The sequence below is a fragment of the Chelmon rostratus genome, chromosome 19 (assembly GCF_017976325.1).
Source record: "Chelmon rostratus isolate fCheRos1 chromosome 19, fCheRos1.pri, whole genome shotgun sequence".
Classification (NCBI taxonomy): Eukaryota; Metazoa; Chordata; class Actinopteri; order Chaetodontiformes; family Chaetodontidae; genus Chelmon; species Chelmon rostratus.
Genome location: NC_055676.1, coordinates 859,383 through 876,436, shown reverse-complemented (window position 1 = coordinate 876,436; position 17,054 = coordinate 859,383). Strand labels below are relative to the sequence as shown.

Here is a 17,054-nt window from a genome sequence, read left to right as displayed (position 1 = left end):
ATACAGGAGAACATGGTGGATCAGACTGGATGACGGTCTCAGGTTGAATTTTGTGTCGTTAATGTGTGCTAATGTGTTCTTATTTAGCAATGTCTGCTTTTCTCCAGACACTGCATTACCCCCAGTCTGTTTTTTCTGGATGATGACCTCCTTCTTCACCCCGGGTCAACATGCTGTTGACCTTTGACCTTGAATTAATTTCCTTTTTACACACACATACACACTCAGGCTTTGTTTTGGGGGTCACACTGTTGACCTGCAGCCGCCAGTTTCTCCCTGTTTGTTTCCTGCTTTAATAAACAAAAAACACACACGCACACACAATACACACATGCAAGGCTATTGTGTGTGAGGAGGAGGAGGGTCTGAAGTTGATGACTGATGATGGTGAAGAAAGAGGCTCCCTCTGTCTGTTAACACCCATAAACTACCAATCTGTCAGGCTTACGCTGTGTGTGTGTGTGTGTTTGCGTGTGTGTGCGTGCACGTGTGTCTGTGTGTGACATATTGGCTGGCCACAGTTCTGTCACCAGGGACGGCAGTTGGAAAGCCTGTGGCTTCTGTCTTGATTGGTCACGGATATCACACACACACACACAGACACACACACACACACAGGCCTGCTGTGTATTGTGCTGTGTGAAGGCGGTCCTCGCAGCAGCAGATGTGTCTGAGCGTTGATGAGTCTTCAGCGTCTGTGAGGAGCAACAAAAGCCCTCGTTTACAGTCAAATAAACAATCTGATAAATAAAGAATAAACATTAAAAGCACATCAGTGGATAATGTTGGTTTGCACAAACACACAAAGATACAGGATTGTAAAATTAGACGGAACACTTTGAGATTTGAAGAAATTAAATAAAGCACACTACACAGTACAACAAATAGTAATGCTACTACTGAGCATTAGAGTTATCTCCAAGTCTCCAAGGCCAAACTGACTCACCCAGATGATGTCTTTTGTGTCACTTTCTCAGCGAGACACAGCTCATCTAAAATACAGATCCATTGGTACACATGATGCCTCTCAAGCACCATACGCATTTTCACTGCCTGTCTAATACTCCCCGTACTCCCACACTGATGTGTAAAATAGGTGGAGTGTCCTTTTAATACACTTAAACATTCACATGTGGCTAATAAGTAAAGAAGAACAAAAGACAGAATGGGATTTTTATAGTTCTTTTGTATAAAATGTGCATATATACATAGTCAACTTTTCTTTTGTATTTTCTATTTTCTAGTCTGTTGTTAGTCGTACTACTATTGCCAGCTGCCTGTAAAACCCACATTTCCCCGGCAGGGGATCAATGAAGTTTTATCTTATCTTATCTTAAGTGTTGTTCCAAATCAGGGGACTATATTAATATATTTGGTAGGAGAGGAGAGTAGAACTTATGTTTCAGCTGCTTTTTATTTTTATTAGTTTTTATTTTAATCTTCTCAGTTTTAGATGAGAGAGGAAGCAGTCACATTACCCTCGACAAATATATATTCAGCTTTATGAATAATGAATCTGAGCTCCAAGTCAGCCTGGCTCTTACATTTTTTTGTGGCAGGTTTTCTGGGGTAAATCCGTGTGTGGTTGGTCAGAGCAAGTGTGTTCATGTTTCTAAATGTGAACACACACACATGCACACACACACACGCACACACACATGTGTGCGCACGCACACACACACACACACAGACTGACAGTATTTGTCAAGATGTGAGAAGGTGTCAATCATGTGCTGTCTGCATAACCCCTATCCTGTCGCACACACACACACACACAGTGTCTCAGACAGTATCAGAGGGGTCTCAGTGTTTATACTTTCAGATCAGGAGGATGACAGCAGAGATTTCCCCTGACAGAGAGACTGAAAGCTGGTGGAAAAATGAATTGATTCAGGAACATAGCAAAGAAAGGAAGGAAAAGAAAGATGGGAGGAGGAGGAGATGAGGGAAAATGTAAGGTCATTGAATTTGTGTGAATTTCACATGTCTGTACTGCACAGTTTGGAGTTACCTGTACTTTACAGGCTCACATGCTCAATTCAGTGTAAGGTGGATTTTCAAAGCACTAGTTCCATCAGGGCAGTAACAGTCATGTCACTCTCACCAGTCGGCTGCTCTTAGGTTGTCTTTTAGTGCAATTACTGCTATTCACTAATTTTGATTACTTCATATATGAAAAGTAATGATAATTTGTTTTGATTGCTGTATATGTTGCTACTGTAATTATTTTGATCATTTCTTTGAATGCCAACCAGTGTGTCTCTTTCAAAATCTAGCCTATTCTGAGTTAAATCTCATTTGCATCTTCTCAGATTTGAATCCGACTCTTCCCAGTTTATTGTCATCTTAGTGTTATCTTATTCATGAATTTGTTTATGTATTTATTTTTTTTTTTAAGATATCTTGTATATTTATTTTGTGACTTATATTTATTGATATATTTTCAATGTCTTTCCCAGCAGCAGTCTCCCAACCAATTTGCTGTTGTTGTGTTCAGTCCAGTGACTGTTTTCTTTGAGGTTGAAATTTCACACCATAGTCTAGGTAAGGTTGAACGTGAATCAGACTGCACTCCCTCCTCCCAAATAAATATGAAAAAAAAATCTACTACACAGGAAGCAATTAGAAGCTAACAGCATCCTCTCTCCTAACAAGATAAATAAATATATAGAATATTAGCATTAAGAAATGTATGTCGAACTGCCAGGATTATCTTTCAGATAACAGCAGCATACAGTATACCATCCAAATACATTAGGAAATACATCAAAATGTATTACTTTTTTATCAACATAACAAGGAAGCATTTATATTGAACAAATGACTGCCATCACAAAACATTCATACTGAAGTGTAATGATCATTTTATTGGTTCTGTTTGGGCTCTCACAGCACTTTGCTCATTGTAGATTGAAATGTTGCCTCCAAAAGAGAATTAAACTATTTACTGTATTTGGAGCCCTACAGTGTGCAGACCTTTCTTCTTTTGGCCCTGCAGTGATATATTTTTGTCTTACTCCTAAATATTTTTGCTTGGATATATGCACACTTGGTCTCTCTTCTGACTTGCAAACCTACAGGACACCTGCCATAAACTACAGTCTCCGGTGTCATAGTCTTGAACTCTGTACTTCCTTACTTCCTTCTGTGTGGAATAAGGATAGCACACTCCCTGGCTTGGAAGAATATCCAACAAATAATCCAACAGCAAATATGTGTGTCCCGAAACATAGTTTGCCAAACAAAATAGTGGAGTGGAAATGTAGTCATCTGATATTATCTATGTTGCAGGAACCCCTGATTCAATGGTGGTGCTGTATGCACATACACACACACAGAGTTGCTGTTAAGACAGAGAGAGAGAGAGAGAGAGACTCATTTACACTAATCATTCATGCAAGAATTGTACATTTATTCTCATGAAATCCAAACATGCAATTCATGCGAACAGTTAACTAGGTGAACTCGAGATGCAAACAAGCACTTACAGCATTTACACATATGTAAATTCAGACACACACACACACACACAAGGCTGGTTAGAAGGAGACTTGGTATATTATTGATCATAGTTGGGAGGAGACTAGAAAAAGAGGACACTAGAAAAAGAGGAGAAAGATGTGGAAAAAATGTAAAGGAATGAAGACGGACAGGGGTATGAGAGGAAGGAAGCAAGCAGAATGACCCTGGAAGCCGGATGGAAAGGGAGGGAGGAAAGGCAGACCCAAGAAAAGAAGTAGGAAGAATTTGAAGCAGATTTCAAATACGTAGCATACATATAAGCAATACTTACACATAATTACATATGCAAACATACTGTACTGTGTACTGTAAACTGTCATGAAATCTGATGAAGCAAGAGGATTTGTGTGTGTGTGGTTTTGACTGGAGTCATAGTGTTTGCTGCAGATGTTTATTCATATTTTTGAATATTTGTACTTACTGTTGTGTTGTGTAGACAATTACACACTTTCTATTTGATGTGAAGAACCTTTAGAAATGAGAAACACTTTCTAGAGAAAACCTCTAGCTGTTTTAGTTCCACAGATATTTTTGACCTTATAGCCCGAGACATTTGAGTTTTAACTCTCGGCCTTGTACAGTAGTTACTGTAGCTGTATGTCATGTTACTGACTTTGGGCCTTCTAGTCATTCTAGTTCTAACTCTTGTAATCTAGGTCCAGCACTTTTAGTTTGTCTAAGCCTCATCATTTTTGTTCTTTGTTTCTTCTACCTCGATATCCTACAGCTGTTCTAGTTTAAGGCTTTTTGCTGTTCTACCTTTAGATCTTGTAGTTGTTTTAGTTGGAAGCCTATTTTAGCTTTTTTCAGCTCTAGCCTAAGGCCTTCGAGTCTGGTCTTATTCCCAGGGCGCCCAGTACCGACATTTTGTCACACCCCTCAAGGGCGTATGAAATGCACCACGCTTTCAACTAACTCCACTCTAAGCTCATCAATTTTACACACTTAGAGCAAAGTGACCAAGTATAAGGAGCGAAAAAGCCTTTTGGGGGTGGTGGTCAGTGTAGAGTGATGGGCCGTACACATGACCCTCACCCAGGAGACCAGGGCTTTTGTCCTGTGAGGAAACAAAAATAAACGATCTTTTCCTTTACCTAACCATGCAGTTTTGATGCCTGAACCTAAGCAAACTGCAACTATGTTACAATGGTAACTGTGTGTTAGAGAGGCTGTGAAGGCTTTGTGCATTGCACACAGATGGTAAAGGGTGTTTTGTGCATCTTGATGAGATGCTGAGGAGCCTGACAATGTGGCATTGGTATTTGATAACCTGGGATGAAGACATATTGGGCCTTTAGTTCTATTCTGTGTAGTCACTTTAGCCCCAGGCATTCAGCTTATAGCTCGGGGCCAGTCATTCTAGTTTGAGGTCCTCTTATCATTGAGAACATTTAGTTACTGTATCTACAGTGTACTATTGTTCGAGCTCATAGGCATTTACCTCTGGACCTTGAGAGGCCGGGCAAGTTTATTTGTATCAATAAGGCAGTTCAAAATGCATTATACACACAACAAAAATGCACTAGGACAAGACATGAGATATATGAAGTTTTTTCTTTGTTCTGATCCTTCTGCTGCTATTTCTGGGCCCTGTAATCATTTTAGTTATTGACCCTGTGGTTGTCATAGCTGGAGACTTTTTAGTTGTACTAACTCTCTGCCTGTTGTTCTGGCTCGAGGCCTTCTAGAAGTAGTTGTAGTAGTAGTAGAGGTAGTTGTTCTAGCTGTAAATTTTGAAGTTGTTCTGTCTCTAGCCTTGTGCTTGCAGCCTTGGGCCTTCTAGAGGTTCTTGTTCTTGGCAGTCCAGTCACAAGGCCTTGTTGTTACTCTTTGCTATAAACCTTTAAGATTTAGACATATTAGTTCTCGAAGTCCTCTTATCATTTTTGCCCCAGACAATTGGTTTCTAAGTCTAGATCTTACAGTTGTCCCCATTCTAAACCTTCTAATTCGAGCTATTTGCCTTCTAGTCAGCCTGGCTTCACATCCTGTAGCCCTCAGCTATATCAGTGTTCCATCTTTAGACTTTGCAGTCGTAGTAGCTCTTGGCCCTCTGGCCATTAAAGTTCTAGGCCTTATAGTTGTACTACACTGCCCTTTTCCACCAGACTCTGGAGGTTTGTGGCAGCGTTCAGTTGGAGGCAGTTTGGTGGACCATCAGACCGAACTGCACACTGCTGGCCTTCCACCTTTGGAAATGGTTTCCAGCTGAAAGACATTTTCTCAACAACATGGAACCAATTTGTGTTGCTCAGTTTGCTCAGCCAAACATCTGTTACAGAAACTCAACCTCAAACGTGAGAGAAAATCTGGTGGTTTGAGTAAATGGTGATATGATGATGAAATAACATTCTTACTTACTGCTGATTATTGTCCAAAAAGCATACATTTGAACTTTAATGTCTTGCATTTAAAACAGTATTATTATTATTATTATTATTGTTGTTGCTGTTGTTGTTGTTGTTATTGTTGTTATGTTAAACAAAAACATTTTAGTAAACAAAAAACAATAAAATGAAGATGATAGATGAGGAAGTGAGATAAGATTAAAGGAAAACTGAAGACTGAGGGAGAAAGAGAGACTTTAAAATAAAAAACCCGGAACATCATCAGTCTGCCTCCATCCCTCACTGGTATTTCTTTTCATCCTGGTTTTTCCTTTCATCCTGCAGCTTTCAGCTGCTGTGTTTTATTTCTCGACTCTCAGGGTTTACAGCAAGTGAATCTGTGATCAAAGCCCAAAAGAACTGCTCTGACACCATTTTCACTTCACACTGCCCATTTTATCTCTGATATTATCCCACTGTTAGCACACCAAATCTGTCCCTGAATGCTGTTACTTTTTGTATGATCACATTACGCCACGGCTAATTGGCCAGGTTATTTTGATTACAGATGATTATCGGCCTTGTCACAGTTACTCAGCAGGCAACACAATTTAACACAGATATTGTCTAGTTTAGTTATTTTTTCATACAGGGGTCAGAGAAGGAACCCATAGGAAGGTCCACTCTGCAGTGTAGCTGTTAAAAGAGATTAGTAAAAGCTATAGTAACCAATTGACAGGAAGCCTGATTAAGCATAAACTCTAACTTGTTTACAGTGTCTACTGTGCTCATGGGTGTCAGATGTTGAGGCTAGCCACTGAGCTGCAATTGTATAGAGTCTAACCACTTAGCTTTCTCTTTACTACAACTGGCCTTTGGTTGACTTTAACTGGGTTAACAGTGTATTCAGCAGCACGGGCTTGCCAGTCAACTTTAAATTAAGCTTTAGGGAACGTTTACTCAGTAAGACTATTCATCTGCATGCTAAGGCTGGTAGCTCTATCCTGCATTCTCTCCTCTCATGCAGCTAAGATATCAGCTGTTCTCATCAGCTGTCACATCTATCTAATAGCACAGCACACACATTCATTGTGAGCCATCATCTTGCTGCTTTCTTTTTGGTTGACTGTCTTTGCCGGCTTTAGTTCATTAATGCTGCTGTTATGTGCTCTCCTCCACCTCCCTATCACCATCCAGTCTTCTCAGATTCATCAGCCTCATCAGTCTATCTGCCTTAGCAGAGTCATCAGTCTCCACCACCACCAGTGTGTGGACTCCATGGGGGGATTTATTTGGCATTAACTGTCTTCAGACTGTTCACAGACGCTAACCAGTTTTAAGTCTGCGGTGTTTGGTCTGTTACCGTACTGTATGCTGCAGAGTCAGAGGTTGGCCGCTGTTCCTGAAATAATCAGTTTGATGTAATCAGTGTAATATTCTCTAATAACTGATCCGATGGGTAATACAGTGTATTTAAAGTAACAGAAGTAACTGTGTGTGAGTGTGTGCGTATGTGTGTGTGTGTGGATGTGTACGTGTATGACAACTATTCCCTTTTCGCTTTGACACAAAGCTACTTTAAAATTGTCATTCAGGAATTTCTGTGTGTGTACGTGTGTGCGTTATGACAGTTATTCCCTCCTCGCCTCTTTGACGGGAAGCTACCTTGTTATTGTCATTCACACTGATTGTGTGTGTGTGTGTGTGTGTGTGTATGTGTGTGTGTGTGTATAATTGGCCTGCTGTTGACTGGTTGGTAATTGTGTCTGACAGCAGTAAAGGTCTCCTTTAAAAACGTGCAGACAGAACGCTTATTGGGGTTTAAACCTGCAACCCCCCCCCCCCCCCCCCCCCCCCCCCCAACACGCACACACACACACACACACACACACAGAATATGATGCTATCTCTCCCAGGGGATGGAGTGTCACCGTTCTCTCTTGAAATGTTTTGACAAGGGCCAAATGGAAAAGCACACATGCACTCCTTCAGCCTGATTTAAAATAAACCCCATGTAAAACTGTAATGTAAAAGAACATTAATATTATTGTTGCAAAGCATTCAAACATGTGTACGCACTTAAAAAGAAACAGGCTGCCACTGATGCTGGTGGCACACACTTTTATATTATACACAATTATACAATTATATATGTATATATGTATATATAATACAGTATATTGCTTGTGTGTGTGTGTGTGTGTGTGTGTGTGTGTGTGTGTGTGTTGGGGGGTAAAAATCAACAGCTATGCTGTCACACATATACACAGACAGCAGGGATGTTTTGGTTTCCATGCTGATTTCACAGAGGAGTGGACACAATAACATGAACACTTCTGCAGGTGTTTCCTTTGGAGGATTTACCTCTGAGAATGTAGATAGTGTTGTTGTTGTTGTTGTTGTTGATGTTGATGTTGTTTGGTGTAGCTATAGAGTCTTCCAGGTAGAAACTGGAAATGTGCAATTGCTTAAGAAAATACAGAAACACAATGCAAAGTGGCACCATGGCAACAACAAGCATCACCCAGCTGAGTTCATCATATTTGTGTCCCCTGGAAACAAATCCATGATACCTGCAACCAGAACTATATTTAGTGATCATGTGAGTATTTGCAGCGTATTTGTGTGTCTTCAGCACTTTTGTCTATTTAGTGGTGGTGTGAGTATTAGCAGCAGATGTGTCAAATTGATGCAGATGTTTTCTAAATGTGCCAGTGTTTCGTCTTTTTACAGTTGCACTGCGTTGAGCTCTCTCAACTTTGTCGAAACACGACTTTCTGGATGTAAAGTGATGTGGAGTAATTCATCCCAGCTGGCATTACATGCTGCCGTGAATCATTAAACTTGATTCATTATTTATTGTTGCTTAAAACATGGAACATCGGCCATGAAGATAGCTCGCCGACAGTGGCACACTGCAAACAGACTTTCTGGCCAGGCCAACTGTATGGCCCCCCATCGGCCCTGTGTTCAGGCAGCTTGGTCTTCAGTGGTGAATTAAAGGCTTTTTCAAAGACTTGTGGATTTTTGCTTCTCATTTTTTTCCTTGTTGAGGTTTTTGTTGGAACAGCTGATAACTGCACAGACCAGCCAGCATGGTGGTGATTTGCGGAAAAGCTGTGCATTGAAACTGGACTGAAAACTGAAAGTTTTTCTTTTTTTCCCCATAGAATTACAAATGTTATGTAACAGGTTCTACAAGATTCTTAAAAACAAAAGACTTTTAAAAAACAGCTACATCTTTATAACTACACCTCAACAAGTATTCTGAATTATCTTTTTTACTTGTAGGGCACATGTTTGATTGTCATCTGTGATGTGAAAAGTTCAGTTTGCAGTGTTTTAATTTAGAAAAGATAGGGAAATGTTTATAGCTTGCCTCGCTGAACAGTGATGAGGCACGAAAATAATAAAGGCAATTTACACAGATGCACATGAAATAATTCTTGGTATCAGCTTTGAAGACTTCCAGGCTTCATGAATGAAGTCAGGATGATGATTTCTTCATCGCCCTCTTTTTTCCCTCTTTTTTCGTCATAGTGTCTGTTCCCTCCTATTTCTTCCTTTCAGTCAAGATTATTCTCTGCTGGCAGCCAGAAGCCAGTAGGGTTTAAACACACAGACCCGCACACACACACACACACGCACACACATGCTTAACACATTTTTTGGCCGTTGCCCAGAGTCTTAATGCAGTCTGATTTTCACACACTAACCCATGGTGTCAGCCACTGTGAGGGTGTGTGTGTGTTCAGCTGGTCTTGGCTGTTGTCCACCTCACTGTCACTGACTCTCATCTTATCAGCTAAACTCCTGGATGGCTCTATATCCTTCTTCCCCTCTGCTCCCATTAAAAATGTTTTTCAACCTGTGTCTTTTACTTGTGTGGGCTTGACTCACTTGAGGTGTTGAGTGCCTGCTGTACAGAGTCCTGACCCTGGACCGAGTTACACTGGACCCAAATCCAGTCTAATCAGGGGCTGTAGCCTCGCAGCATTATGTTGTTGACGGTGTTGGGTCTGTCCTAATTATCGCCAGGACTGTTGTGGAACAGGTCAGCCTGTGCTGAGGGCCTTTTGGATATATTTTAAAAAAATAATAATAATAATAACTTATGCATGTCAAGTCTTCATCATCTATTTATTGTATTTTGCCGAGTTGTGAGTTGTTCTTTGGTTTGACGCTGGTCTATTAAAGACTTTGAGCAGCCAAGTTTTAACTAAGTAGTATCTTCATTATCGATTAGTCACTAGTATCTGTCAAATAATTGTTTGGTCATTTAGTCAATAAAATGTCAAGAATGAAAACTGCTCATTACAGTCTTAATGGCCTGTTTATTTGCCTTTTTTGACAAAACTGAACGATATTTAGAAGATCCAAAATCAAATCCTGAAGAGAGAAGGTGGAGACAGACGATTACTGTCCTTTTTGCTTAAAAAATGTCTTCATCAATAGCGCTTTCATGATGAGTTCCCTTGACTGTTGAGACTTTTGTTAGAATTGAAGGATGTTCTTCTTCTCAAAGTCATAAGAATTAAAGACGATTAAATCTTCACCGAACATTTCCTGTTTTCCTGCTCGTCTGAATTTATTTTCATAATGCTTTATTTAAAGGGTCCTTAATTTCCTAATGCTTTTTTTTGTAAGTGTCCTGGATTTGCCACAAGTGAAAGCTCAGTTTAAACCCAAGTAAATATTTATCATTAACTTACTGTTGAAAATACATATATATGAGCTGTATACTCAGGGCATTTTTGCATGTTACACTAACCTGCTGTGCACTGACCAAAAGACTGCCATGGCTGAATTCATTATTAACATAGAAGCGTCCTAATTGATGCAATGTTGTGTATTTTGCCTAGAATCAGTACCAAAATACATCATCTTTTAAACTTCCTGGATTCACTGAGGAAATTACTGAAATAAAAGACCAGTAAAATGAAGACTTTGTGTTCAAAAACATGAAAGTGAAAGCCAGCTTCATGTTAGAGATGAAATGTGAAAAAATGACCAACAGGCAGTGAAAACAGAGAAGAGAATAGAGAAGGACAGAGAGCAGGCAGGGAGTGATAGCATCAAACTGCAGGACAACGAGGACAAGGCCAATTGATGAACTGACTGTGTGTGTGTGTGTGTGTGTGTGTGTGTGTGTGTGTGTGTGTGTGCGTGTGTGTGTGACTGGTAGGAGTGAGTACAGATAGAGCTGTCAAGATAGTGATTTACTGATTGGGGGAGGACTGCTGAAGGGGAATCAATAAGAAGGAAACCATGAAGGAAAAGAAAGAGAGAGAAAGAAGAAACGTGGGGAAGGACGGCATGAAGGGGATAAGTCAACAGGAAAGGAAAGGTAGGGGGAGAAAGGAGGGATGTTGACAGTCGTGTGAAGATTACACAGATTCTGATTCCAGTTCTGACTGCACAGCATTTTCTTTGGAAATGTTGTGGTTTTAGCAACCAGAGGTAATTTATACACAGTTAAACAAAATGCAGTATTTTAGACTGATTCCAATATTTTTAGACATGGTGTATTCACATTTGTTTCATTACAGCCCAAAAATAATAGATGAATGTGTGAGAATCACAATGACGTCCTTTATCCCCGGCCAGTCCACGTCTGAATAAGAATCCTGGTCGCTTTAAAATGTCACAGGAGCAGAAAGCATGTAGCATTTCTGTATCACTTTCAAAATGACTGAGGTCTGAAGTGAATGCCATTACAGTAACGACTGCAAAGACTGTGGCAGCACAAGGCTAAATATACAGAGAGAGAAAAAGTCTGAGATCCCTGTTAAAAATGTCCTCTCAAAATCAGTTTCAGAAATGAGACACAGTTAATATTCCAAACCGTCGGGACATTTCACGTTAAGAAGTGTTATTATTTGTCTTCCTGTCACGTTTGCCCTCTGCTATGCTGAAAGGAAAGTCCCAGTAATGAGTATTAAATGACGGTTATGTCAAGTGTTTTCCCAGTGCAATCTGGAGCACAGACAGAGGATTTGTTTTGTATACCCCAGCGATACCCTGATCAGAGTTTTCCTGCAGGAGAAACTGAAGCTGTGAGATTTCAAAAGAACATCAGTCAAAACAAAAAAAAGAACATCTGGTGTGCTTCGAAGTCAACTTCTTGCTGTAATGATGTGACTTCAAGTTGCGAGCCTCTGTTCAGACTTTCAAGGAAACACACAGGCGCTGAACGGCTGCTTTCACCGAACAAAGTGCCCGTCTGATCAGGATGAAAGACTTTTTAAAGATGAGAGGAGAGACAGCGCCACCCCTCTTTGCTGTCAGAGCCTTTCACAAGATGAAACAAAATATGAAAAGAGAAAAACAGAAAATACAACAGGTTGATGTGGCTTTGATAGAGACGATGAGTCAGAGCTACAGGTCGGAGGTTAAACTCAGTCAGTGACGAGACACATGTGACAAAACTAATGACAAATATGAATAAACAAACATGAATAAATACATAAAAGCATGAGAAAATAAACAGTTTGTAGTTCTTCGTCACCTGCAGCTGAACAGAATGCTTTGATTCTGATTAGAAAGGCATCATGGTTCTGATCTCATCTGCCTCCTCAAGGCAGGCAGTAAAGGTTGTTTCTTTGAACCTTTGTAAAGCTGTTTGTCTAAGTGTTGTTAGGTTCTAGTTCATAATGGAATAGATGAGTACACACAACCAGAATCTGGTTATAGTCTAGTATAGTGAGTAGCATTGTAATATTGAAATATTGAAGTCACTGTGTCATTGAGACAGTATGAACATCTGTTGTCTACACAGTCTTTTTATATTCCAATGCAACAGCATATGAATATGTCCAGATTAGCCTGCTTTGAGGCTCTGGGGCTAAAATCAGCTGTCAGCCCCAAGTGACCACCATTTGTGGTCATGTAGAGAGGCAAATGTTAAAAAAACGAAGAAAGAAACTGCAATTTCTGTATCATCTCAATCAGTGGCTTATATACAATTAATCTGATTTCTGACCAAATAAGCATGGGGCCTCTGGGAGGATCTTGGGCCCTTTGGCAATTGTGATAATAACTTTTGATCTGGAGGTAAAATGACATCATGCAGTGTTTCTTTACCTGCAGATGTACTGATGTATTTGTTTTGTTCTGATTTATTGTATCTTGTGAAGAATATGGCATAGCCTACCACTGGACATCCTGTTTAATGTATCCCTGTGTTGAACCACACCTGTCTCGTTGTTGATTTATGTGATGGAGAGCATTTTCATTCATAAATGTACTTCTATCTAACTCTTCCTCTTCTGTTCTGCTCCTACAGCCTCAGACACCTCCTCATCTCCCTCCTCCTCCTCTTCCTCATCGAGTCTCGGAGGTTTTGTGGAATTCACTTTCACTCAGGAACCTCAGGACACGGTAACGGTTCGGGGGGGCGTGCTGCAGCTGGACTGCCAGGCGCAGTCTGACGCGGCGGCAGGACCTCCCACCATCACATGGCGTAAGGATGGCGTGCTGGTGAGCGCGGTTGTGGACGAGCGGCGGCGGCAGCTGGCTAACGGCTCACTGCTGGTGCAGAACGTTGTGCACTCACGGCACCACCGGCCTGATGAAGGCGGATATCAGTGCCTCGCCACATTGGATGGACTGGGGAGCATTGTTAGCCGGGCTGCCAGGGTCACTGTGGCTGGTAAGAGAGCTGTATTGTATTCTATAATATTCTGTTCTAATGCACAAATTATGTTCTGTGAAAAATACAGTACAGACATTTAACAAAGAACCACTTTCAGACTACTTAATTTTACTGTCTGCATGACTTAGCCAGAGTCAAAGGCTCAGAAAGTCTGCAAATAGGGGAAGGTAGGAAGGTGGATGAGTTTCATCCAGAAGCACAGGGGTCGTGTCCCATGAGAAACCAAAAGTGAACAATCTTTTCCTTTACCTAAGAAAGTAGTTTTAACGCCTAAACCTAAATGTGTCAGCAAGGCTTTCTGGCAGGAAGGCATCGTATGTCACTAGATGAGAAAGCATTTCTCTGGGCGTCTAATATTGCCATGGATAGGTTTACACTGGAGTAGGTTGAAGCCCAGTGCGTCTCATACGATGCTAAAGGGTTCCTTGTGTCAACACCGAGGGGAGTGACAAGGTGGTGTTATTTCAGTCTCTGGGAATGAGAACAGGTTGCCAGAACCCTTACTTGCCTAACCCGAACCCGAACCCTTAAACTAACCCGTGACAGAATATAGAAACATGAGCACACAAACACACACGCGCACACACATAAAGGCTTAATGTTGCTCACTAATAATATGCATTGTCTATACTGCGGGCCAACATACTGTATGACAGTGCCTCTCGTGTCTGAAGGATTTCAAATTTATGTTGATTTGAAAAACATGGAGTGAAAGATTAATCTGAGAAACATTGGATTATTTATATTTACGTCATCAATTAGCCACAGATTGTGACAAATTAAGTCTTTGCTCACATAATTTAATGCCCAATAATTTGTATTTGTGACATGAAATACTGCCATCCATCAACAGACATATAAAGAACACTACAACTATCAAACAGCAATTTGCATTTAGTTTTGGCAATGTTTATTTATTTTCACTCATTTAGTATTAGCATGGAGCTTTTCACATTCTTTCAAGCAGCATGGTTCACAATGGTTGAGCTGCGCCTTAATAAAGTTTTCCTTTGTCTTGTTCTCTGGTGCAGCGGTCAGGATAGAGTTACAGTGCAGCAAAGGAGGACTCACTGTCAGAGAACAAAAACAAGATTCAGAGGCATTTAAATTAAAAATGTATGTTTGATACGTAAATAAAAAGTGCACAGAGTGCAAAAGAGCAAATGTTTCAGTCCATGTTGGACTTTCCTGAGTGCAAAATGAGGCATGCATGAGCCACCCGATGTGCAGGTTACTCTAAAGGTGCACTGCGTCAATCATTCAGAGCACGAGTCTTAAACTTATTACCCAAAGGTCCGCAACTGGTTTTTGTCAAGTCAGACGTCCGGAACGATTGCCAATGACAAGATAATATTTAATCGATTAATTAACGTCACATCTCTTGTGATTAGGCCAGCACGACCCTGAGACAGACAAGGCTCTGGCTGTTCATATTTATTTTTCTCACTCAGACAGATTCTTACAACTACACTTACACTACTCCAAGAGAAAATTAGACACACTCTGTGTATGTGATTTAGAAGCTGATAGCAAATCCTCTGGTGTAACGTTAATGAACTCTGCAGCAACAACACACAACACTCTCTCCAGCAGTTATCGTCACCATGACAACAATGTCAACGATAGGGAAATAAGTCACATCAAAACGACATTCACCTGGGGACATGATGGCTGTGAACGATCTCCAGCTACACTGAATATTCATCATTACTAACAATTTATTGATCAATGGCAGATTTATTTCAAAATAGAAAATGTTACACTTCACAACATATTGTAGCCTATTCATAACATGAGGTGGCAAGGGTCCTCAACCGCATTCACCCAAGGGCCAGAATTTTTCTGTGGGGACTGCGCTTTTAAAGATCAATAAAAATAAAGAATATTTAGCTCTAACTAGCCAATTATTGTTAATCATTTCTTATTAAATGAATCTTATTTTTATTTTATTTTTCTATACAATAGTGAACAGACTAAAAAACATGGAAAAACCATAATGACAACTAGATACTGAACTAGAAAAGACTCAGTGCTCCATAGAAAACCAGCAGTTCAACCAGTGAATGAGTCCTTGTTTATCCAACAATACGTCTTCTTGGGCTCAATACAACATACAAAATACAAAATAAACCCAAGTGGTGCTGCTTGCATCTAATAGATAAGCTTTGTGATTCTCTGTGACTGTCCATTTCTCTAGATAGGGTGAACTACATGCTTTTTCAATACAAAGTGCAACTACCAATAAGTGATTCCTTATCTCAACAAAAAAAGTCCCACGAAGCAAACAAAAAATACGTTTGAATGCTTGAATGCTGAGTAATTTTTTCCAGTCAGAAATAAATTCAAAGTTTGGTTTAAAAGTACATTTCATATTGTAGTACCATGCATAGATATATTTACGCCATGCGTATACACAAAATATATTCACCTTTCACCAAAGCAACATTACAATTTCTGTGTTCACCTTTGTTTTACCATGTTAATGGCTCTGTAAAGGTAATATTAAAACCCTTCCTTCCTTCACACACATACACAGACACACAAACACATTACCTACCTTTCTTATTTTAAATCCCTGTCTTGTCCTGATTGCTTCTTCCTGTCTCTTTTCCTCACTCATCTGTGCAAACAGGAACAGTCAGTCACTCTCACACATGCACGCACAAACACCAACATAATTCTCATTAGTTATTTGAACAATGAATTTACTTGATGTGATCCATCTTATAAACAGCAAGACAAACATTTGAATACTATACACACACACACACACACACACACACACACACATTGTATATTGTATATACATATATTTCAGTTTTAAAAAAAATCAATCTAATTTCTAACAGGGAGCCAGTGCAGTGAAGTTAGCACTGGGGTGATGTGATCATGCTTCCTTGCTCAGTAATGAGTCGAGCAACAGTATTTTGTTCCAACTGGAAACGGTGGAGGGGGCCCTGGCTGATACCTGAGCAAAGTGCATTGCAGTTATCAAGCTGAGAATAGATCATTCAGATTCACTCATGTGACGTCTGTTTAGTTGGCTGAACAGTGCTGATCACTTATGAGACCCTCATATGAAGGTTCTGGTTAACACATGCACAGACACACACACACACACACACACACACACACAGTGGGTGTATCAACTGGTCCTCTCTTTAGCTCATTCAGCTCTTTGTGTGTGAGTGCTTTCGTCTCTGGAGTGACTCTCATCCTACCACTCAGTTAGTCAGTCAGAGGGATTACAGAGGCAGGAGACCAGCTGCAGCTCACAGAGAGGTGACAGACTGGACTGTATTTGTGTGTGTTTGTGGTGTCTGTGGTTTAAAGGTTTACCGCTCCCACCATCTTCTAATTTGACTACGGTTTGAACATTGCACTCAAAGTATTTGCAGAGGATTAAAGGACATACAGCTCAACAAAGACCAAAAAAACAACAAAACAGTAAGTTAAGTAGTGTAAAAATATAATTGTTAATTTAAACACAAGATACTTGTGCTCAAAAAGAGGATTCATTCTCAGTGAAGAACCTTGGAGCTCTAATCTGC

The 17,054-nt window shown here is 40.3% G+C and overlaps 1 protein-coding gene across 1 annotated transcript in view; it reads left to right on the top strand.

Annotated features, from left to right (window-relative positions):
• Nucleotides 1-17,054, top strand: part of dcc (DCC netrin 1 receptor) — a 245,886-nt gene that overhangs the window by 50,887 nt on the left and 177,945 nt on the right. The window contains exon 2 of the mRNA XM_041960176.1: nt 13,135-13,500. Coding sequence (XP_041816110.1) covers nt 13,135-13,500 — 366 coding nt within the window. The remainder of the gene's footprint in view (nt 1-13,134; nt 13,501-17,054) is intronic.